The sequence below is a fragment of the Barbus barbus genome, assembly GCF_936440315.1.
Source record: "Barbus barbus genome assembly, chromosome: 15".
NCBI lineage: Eukaryota > Metazoa > Chordata > Actinopteri > Cypriniformes > Cyprinidae > Barbus > Barbus barbus.
In genome coordinates, this window is record NC_136743.1 from 16,762,731 (window position 1) to 16,771,561 (window position 8,831).

Here is an 8,831-nt window from a genome sequence, read left to right on the forward strand (position 1 = left end):
CAGAAAAGGGTCAGGGCATTTCTTGTAAATAATATTCATATTCTCCCATTATGGCATTTTATTGCATGTTTTTTTTTTTCATTTTGAGGGTTTTTGTATAAGACAGTCGTAAAATATACAAAACCAAGGCTTCACTCTCAAGTACTTAGGTTTGTGTATATAGCATTTTAACAGAACGTCTTCTTTGATATTGCTCATAACAAGCCTATGAACAGCATTCTTTTCAGAGAAGCCACCTACGTGACAGTGCGCCAGTTAACTGACATCCAGCCTAGAAGAAACAACATTCACCTCAGGAAAAAAAAAAAAAAAACATGGCTGTAATTGGGGACACTAATGAAGTTCATGTCGCTCGAGTGCTGCGGTCAGTAAAGCAAAAGGGTGACAACATTTCTCAAATTCATATAAAATTTTGTATTACAATAGAAAATAAAAATTCTAAATAGAAATTGTCCTGAGTGGTCTCAGACTTTATTGATTTGTAAGCTTGAAAGAATTACAAACCAGGTATTGTTTATCACATATTTATTTATACTGTACAGATGTAATTGGCAATAGTGTAGGTATGGTCATGTGCACGGTGCTGAAGGCTGCAGTTCATTTATGCCAAAATCCCAGTATGTAAAATTCATAAACATGACAAAATCAGGTCACTCCTCCCAAGGGCTCATGTCTGTATCGATGGCCACACAATTATATGCAGCATAGCGAAGCTTCTCTTCACAAACTTTAGCACTGCGGATTACAAAGCAGTAAAAAAGGGACAATTTAATTAGTTATCATGCATCAGAAAAGACCAACTGCTCACATAAATATTATATTACATAAACAGACCTTTGGTATTTGGGTAGATAAAGGGTGCTGGAACATGTGGAAGATTGAGGAAGTGCATCTGTGGTTTCGGATCTAGACAAAAATGCATTTGTTTAATGTTCATTCAGACCACATCCTAAACGCATGTGATCTCAGTGTTATTTTCTCCATAACTCACCCTTGTTTGTCAGGGAAGATATAAATTGGAGCAGGAAGACGACTTCTGCCAGTCACAAACCTCAAAAACCTGCTGCGATCCTCTGGTAAAAGTGTACATAAATCAAAAATTATTTTATATTATTTTATAAAAACATACTTTTTGCTTATTATTACAAAAAGTTGTTTCACGTACACCAAGGATCCTCACTAACCATTGGTGAAGTTCATCAGGGCCTCCCATAAGTACTGCACTCTGACATCCGTTTGTTCCAAGTCTTCATAGCGTGCTGATATAAAGTAAAAAACATTTTAACACTTCATATTAGTATACATGCATTACATTAGCAAACACTGACATAAAATCCTAGCAAAACAAACTATTTTGGTCATGTGCCACTTGAAATTCAATTTAAATTTGGGACCTAAAGTAAAACAAGTTGAGAATAACTGCAGTACAGAGCTGTAATATTTTCAGTTTCATCCACTATTTGGTTCAATGCCTTGAAGAATTCATGCTGAGGCAGAGAATATCAATTATTTAATGCTCATGTCAGCTGCTGTATGACTCACTGAGGCGTTTAAGGGCCTCCACTGTGATCTCTGGGTCTCCACACACTTTCTTCTCCACTTCTTGCCATGTCAGGAGATCAAGCACAGCTTGCGGCACCACTTTCACCAGTCCTGCCTGCATGGCAGCAATCTGTGGTGCAGAAAAACAGCACAGAATTTTACGGACTGATCGAAAAAACTATATGCTTAGAAGAAAAAACAAAACAAAAAAACTTTATCTGTTGATCCCAATTATAGTAGTCTCAATATACTTTGTAATGTAGTATTACCTGTTCCCTGCTCTCTTCTAGTCTGGATTTCTGAACCAGGCGTATGAACTCCATGCGGTCTTCATATCGGACCACCACTCCACTGCCTCCTGGGATCAGCTCCACCAGCTGCCCGTCACTCAGGGGTGTGGTGTACACAAGCTCCTGGCCGAATTTAAAATCAAATGTCTCTTTGTCCATATGCTCCATAGCCTCCAGCAACTTCACCTAAGGAATCATGTTTCATCAGTTCCACCGATTACATGTTGGTTAAATCAAGTCACCTTTAGCTGTTTTTTCAGTACAAATGATTTTGATTCAGGTATAAAGCAGCTCTACACAAGACAATAGTGTCATAATTCAGCTCAGTTTTGTTCTCATCTTATAGTGTCAGAGCAGTCAAGATAATTCAACTGAATAATCATTGTCTTTTAATCCCCAACTAAGCAAGCCAAAGAAGACTGTGGCAGAGAACCCAAAGTCCATTAGGTGAGAAACCAGGCTCAATCGACCGTCCAGTTCTCATCTGGCCAAAGAGTGTTCAGCATCAATATGCAAAGATAGGACTGAGGGAGTGATGTTTGGGCTTCTTACCAGTACTGAATCTACTGCAGGAAAGTCTTTAGTCCAGCTGACAGCTTCTCCAATCAGCTGCTTCCACACCAACCCTGGTAAAGCCAGAACCTAAAGAATAAATATTATGAAATCTCATTCTCTACAGAATGTTCAGTTAACACTAAAATCCCAATACAATTACACAACAAGACCAGCACTCACCAGAAAGTCTTTTCCACGAAGAGCTGCACCCATTAGCTGCCCAATCCACTCAAATTTGTGGAATTCTCGGCATGAAGGATTTGGCACATAGAAGTCTCTGGCCTCTCCAGCCCCCTGATCCAAAACGAGTTTAATCATTATATAAGTTAATAACTACCTTGTCAGTTAAATTAGAGTCAGCTCCAATGCAATGGACTATATAAAGATAATGACAGTGCATCTGTCAAGTTTGTTGTTACCTGGTTAGAAGTTCGTGTGAAGAATGGAAGTGGCATGGAGCACTCTGATGAGCTGGGACAAAGCTCTTCAGACATGTCTGCCAGGCTGTCTCGAAAACCACCGCCTAGAAGACAGAAACCTCAGGTGAGGATACGGTGTCTTATTGCAGACATGAGGATTATTGTGGGTGCGAGGAATCTCTATATGACCTTGATCGATGATGCCTTCTGCAATGAATTTACACTCCCACCATTGGTCATATCGTGCTGGCCACCTGTAAGAAAGAGAAAAATATTTGCGTGTATAATAAGTATAATAAAGTGATAGTTTCAATCATAACTAATGTGTTATGCATTTTGGCATTTAAAAACAGTAAGTACTATGAATGAATGAATGAATGATGCATTTATATAGTGCATTATTGTGTATTGCTATACACCCAAAGTGCTTTACAATCATGTGGGGGGTCTCTCCTCAAACCGCCACCAGTGTGCAGCATCCACTTGGGAGTGTCCCCGTCACTAATGGGGCATTAGGACCCACACAGACCACAGGATGAGCACCCCCTGCTGGCCTCACTAACACCTCTTCCAACAGCAACCTAGTTTTCCCAGGAGGTCTCCCATCCAGGTACTGACCAGGCTCAACCCTGCTTAGCTTCAGTGGGCAACCAGTCTTGGGCTGCAGGGTGATATGGCTGTGGTATAGAACAACTGGAATTCTTAAAAAAATAAAAAGACTACCTGTAGTCCAGAGTCTTTTCATACTTGTCAGATGGCTTCAGACCCTCATACACCTGCATAAACAACAAGGAATATTCACTGTACATCACCCTTCAAATGTTTGTGGTCGAGAAGATTTTTTAATTTTTTAGCTCACCAAGGCTGTATTTATGTTAAAAAAAACCCCACTAAAAGCAGTAATATTGTGAAATATTATTATAATTTTAAATAACTTATCATATTGAATAGATTTTAAAATGTAATTTAATTCTGTGATGACAAAGTTGAATATTCTGCAGCCATTACTCTAGTCAAGTGTCACATGATCCTTCAAAAAATTATTCTAATACACTGATTCAGTGGTCAAGAAACATTTCTTATTATCATCAATGTTGAGAACAGTTGTGCTGCTTAATATTTTGGTGGAAATAATTTTTCAGGATTCTGTGATGAATAGAGAAAACAGCATTTATTTTAAATAGAAGTCTTTTGTAATATTTTTTATAAAATGTCTTCACTGCCACTTCTTATCAATTTAATTTGTTCTTGCTGAACAATACAGCCTTTATTTCTTAAAATAAAAAAAAATTGTGACCAACTTTTGAACAGTAGTGCAACCACAGAACAATGGATTTTGTAAAACAATTGACACTTGTTTCGTGGACTACCTGAGTGAAGACAGCATTTTTACTCGTGGGGTCCAGAGTGGGATTGTCACGGTGCTCCATGGCAAGGCGACGGTTGATGTAAAGGCGGGGCATGAAGTTAGGCTTACTGGTCTCTGAGTCCTTCAGGCACTGGGTGATGAGGGGAGAGCGACGCTTGGACAGCAGCAGGAACTGCTTTATGCTCTTAAGAGCAGCACAACATTTGAAGAAACAGAGAAAAAAAAAAAAAAGAGTTCGGCACATAAATTCCTGATGGCAATGGCAGACAAGGGAAGAAGTGGGGCAGAAAGTACAAATTTCACGTTGATAATTTAAGTAACTGATGTGAAAGACGACAACATGTACACAGCTACACAAACTACTCCCTGAAGGTGTAAAGAATGCTATTCTTGCTAGAATACAAGAATACTAACTTTGATCTGGTTGAATGTTCCAAGGCTGTAGTCCCATGCAGGCACCAAATGAGGCAACAGACTGTCCAGGAGTGTGATGAACCTAGACACAAAATACAATGAGTTTATTAAAGGTGCAAAAAGAGCGTACGTGAACGCGCTGATGACATTTTGTATCTGCGCAAACAGGGTGTGCAGAGGTATGCAAATACATATGTTGACAGGCAGGTAGGAAAGCCAATTAAAATGCTCAGACCGAGCGTTTTGATTGGACGAACATTTCTCGGCCCTACACCTTCCACAGAATATATAAATACATTTAGACCACTTAACTTAATGATTGCTATGAGGATGTGAAGAGACTTTCAACCAGAATAACAAAACATTTTTCTGAAGACAATCACCTATTTCACCTTTAAGTCGCATATTGCTGGGCGTTACCTCTGAATGACCAATGCGCGGCGATAGAGGATATCAGGGGGTGTGCCCTCCAACCTCGGGTAGCGCACTAAGTTCGGAGACTGGAATACGTCTGCATTCAGGCCCAAGTCACGCTCGCAGGACGATTTGATCTTTAGACTCCTGATCCTTACATCGATTCCCTCATCTACAGCAAAATATAATTACAGAAAATAAACATAAATCAAGATGACTGGTCAGGAGTCTGGCTTTCTCTTTCAAATGACAGCGCATGTCATGTCAGGTAAATCTTACCTCTGCATTCCTCAATCCTGATCTCTATGACAGGCAAATGTGATGTCATGTCCTCCAGAACACAAACCTCTCCAATTAAGTTGCTGTGATAGAAATAAAGCCATAGTGTTGCAATATTCAGAATCTTATATAACCTTTACATATTTATAACTTGAAAATAGTGCTTCAACAACAGCTTATACATATAAAATGGTAACTGGCCCTAAAAAGTAATTAGACTTTTAAACCACACTTAAAAATGCATGAATGTTATCACATTAAAAAGCAAAGTGGCATTTATTTTAAAAGAAAATATCCCAAGCATACTTTCCAAACAAAATATTGCACCAAAAATGTTTGTTAGGCTTTAAATAATAATAAACAAATGACTTACTCATCTATTGTTACATCACTGTATTTCTTGAGATTATCTCCCTCTCCACCATATACAGTCACTCTTTTGGGCATGTAGTTATCATCTGTTGAGTCAACTGTTAATATCAGTTTGCTAAAAGAAGAGAAAATAAAAGAATTTGTTTTGTTTCTGATCATCTTTTTTAATCTGAATGAAATCTGGCACAGTTTTCTGCAGTCCGATTAGCAAAAAAACACATAATAAGGTTTGAAATTAAATAAAAATCAGATTTTGTGGAATGTATCTCAGTCTGAATGATCAGATCTGATTTCACTCGCAAAATGACAGTTCAGACAGTCAGTCCCAAAGGTGACTAGCAGATCAGCTTTCCTTACTTGACCACAGTGCCTCTCTTCATGTGCAGCCGGATCCAGTGCTGTCCCTGCATGCCATCGCTCTCCCAGTAGGTCTCAGTATCTCCATCTGTCAGGCAGCTTGCACCACCACTGGGGTCCTCCTTCAAACAGAAAAACTCACTTACTAGTCTAGAACACCTGATACTATCTGTTTACGGCTCTCTGCTCTTCAATATAATGTAGAATAATACCAAGCCCTCACATACCGAACTAGAAGACACATCAATGCTGGTCACGCATTGCTTCACGCTGCCAAGGTTTTCATCTTCTTTCCCAATGTGGTCATAGAAGTAGTGTACTAGGTCCTCATCACATTCAAACATCCATGTAGGAGGTACATACCTGGAAGACAGAGTTTGCATAAGTCCATCAAAGACAAATCCAGGACAATACCATCATGCTCATTTTTTTCCAGATCTATTAATTTATTAATGCAATTCATCCTGTATATGCAATGAGTTGGATACACCTCTGCTAGGATAAGCATGTTTTTTGTTGTTCACCAAATACAAGTCATGTGGTGCAAATATGCAAATTTTTTCCTTTAATTTTGTGTGTCAAAGCATCCACTCACCTCAGTTTGCGAACAGCGACCTCGTCCGGCTCTGCCACCTTGGGTTTGGCACCCATGTGTAAGGAGTTTTCCACATCCACCACCTGCTCCCACCTACAAAACCATTCAGGTAAAAAGTTGGTACTTACATCCAGTGAACTGTCAGGATACAGTTATTTACAATCAAAACTTTTATATTATGTTAATAGACATGTTTCACACAGACTGTGATACTAAGCTAAATATGTCAGACCGGCCAGTTCAATTTTAAAGGCAGATCATTTTTTTTAAATAATTGATTGAGGTGTTACCTTAAGACAGCAAACCATTGTCTGCTATAAAGCAAATACAACTGTTCAAAGATTTGCACTCTGTAGGACTTTTTTTTTTTAAACAGTAAAACAGTAATGTTGTAAAATATTATTACAATTAACAATAGCTGTAAAAAAATTGTTTAAAAAAAATGTGTTTTAATAATTCCTGGGTTGGCAAAGCAGAATTTTCAGCAGCCATTAGTCCAGTGTCACACGATCCTTCAGAAATGATTTGAATATGCTAATTTGGTGCTCAAGTCACTTTTCTTATTATTTCCAATATTGAAAACAGTTTAATATTTTGTGGAAACCCTGATCCTTTTGTTAATGATTCTTTGATGAATGAAAGTTCACAAGAACAGCATATTTGAAACAGAAATATTTTGTACAATTATAAACTTCTTTAATGCAACTATTGATCAGCTTTTCCATCCTTACTGAATAAAATTAGTAATTCCTTTAAAAAAAAAAAAAAAACCTAACCACAGACTTTTGAACGTTTAGCTCCCAACACGTTGCTCACAAATATACGGTTCAATAAACTGAAGTTATGTACATCATGGATCAGTGAATTAGAGAACGGTGGCCAATGACCTGCTACACGGCTTGTGGTCATATCCAAACAGCTGCTGCTGGCGGCTGACAGTGTCTGGAGATTCCACCGGCACAAGCCTGTCTCCACCTTCTGTGTGTTTACACACCAGGATCCAGCCCTCTTCTATGTCCAGACCAGCACGATACTCCTCCAGCTGCTCCTGTGATGGTCAGAACAGTCAAACAAGCACGGTGTCAAACAAAACAGGCTGACTCACATTTGAATGCCCATTGATCAGAAGAGTAGAAACTTCTGAGAGCACCCACACACACACACACACACACACACACACACACACACACTCTCTCTCTCTCTCTCTCTCTCTACATGCCGTGACGTCACGGACCAGGAAGTCCTGTATATTCAGAGAGCAATAATGATACAGCAGATCAATCAAAATACCTTCTGACACCAGTTCCCAACAACAGCTCATACAAACAGTGTATACCTTGCTTATTTTGACCCACAGGCCATGGCTGTTGCAGTACTCTTCCCCTGTTGTCCGTATACATGTGCCTTTTTTGGGCTCGATGTTACACTTGCATAATTTCTTTTGTGGAGCCTGATGTGGGCTTTCCCACACCGACACTACACTCTTGCCTCCGGAGTTGCCAGCTGTTGACGAAGACGCGGAAGCGGAGCCCGACGATGAATCTTTACAGATTTTGTAGCAAACCTCTTTCGGCACGTAACACAGGGACTCCGGCAGAAGCTCGCTTTTTCGGAAACATTCAATGCACTTGTTTAAAAACCGTATCCTTCCCAGGATGGTGTGAGGGTTGTCGCCCGGAGACATCTCCTCCTCAAGTTTGAGAGCGCTAGCCGAGAGCTAGCTGAGGATGTCAACACCAACAACCGTTAGCTAGCATTACCCTCACATATGCTTTCCCTTTCTTCCCCGGTTTGTCCGCTTTTACTGAGATCCGGTGTAATAAACGAACCGTACGACAAAAGTCTAGATACAGTTGAGCATTGTTACTCCCGCCAGAGCTTTCTCACGGATACTGGCATCTGTCAAGACAGCTATGTGTCTCCACCGGTCTAAAGGGCGATCCGCCCATGTGTGTTTACTTATCCCCTAACTTACTGGATACACTTCCTGTTACACTACCCTCACTTAAAATTGAATAAAACTGTTCAAATTGAAATTCATTTTTTTTTCTGTTTATTTTTAATTTTAGTATTAACATTATACATTATACACTAATATACATATCATATGTTGAATTAAGGTATTTTATTTTTTCCCATTTTAAATAATTACTTTTTTCTTTTTTTTAAATCCTACCTAGTAAGGATTATTAACATAATTTTAAACAATATTCCATGGGGCCTCA

At 39.2% G+C, this 8,831-nt stretch overlaps 1 protein-coding gene across 1 annotated transcript; it reads right to left on the bottom strand.

Annotated features, from left to right (window-relative positions):
- Positions 1-445: 445 nt before the first annotated feature.
- On the bottom strand, positions 446-8,613 carry LOC306881431 (E3 ubiquitin-protein ligase HECTD3-like). The gene is made up of 21 exons (XM_079435531.1): positions 7,943-8,613; positions 7,494-7,654; positions 6,607-6,699; positions 6,239-6,374; positions 6,012-6,133; positions 5,656-5,769; positions 5,283-5,365; positions 5,010-5,175; positions 4,590-4,671; positions 4,177-4,359; positions 3,530-3,582; positions 2,996-3,060; positions 2,807-2,910; positions 2,568-2,681; positions 2,385-2,474; positions 1,812-2,018; positions 1,543-1,672; positions 1,185-1,259; positions 992-1,073; positions 835-906; positions 446-735 (listed from the first exon to the last, which is right to left on the bottom strand). Exons 1-21 carry the CDS (start codon positions 8,288-8,290, stop codon positions 651-653), a joined length of 2,565 nt encoding a protein of 854 aa, XP_079291657.1. The 5' UTR covers positions 8,291-8,613; the 3' UTR covers positions 446-650.
- Between the last annotated feature and the right edge of the window lie 218 nt (positions 8,614-8,831).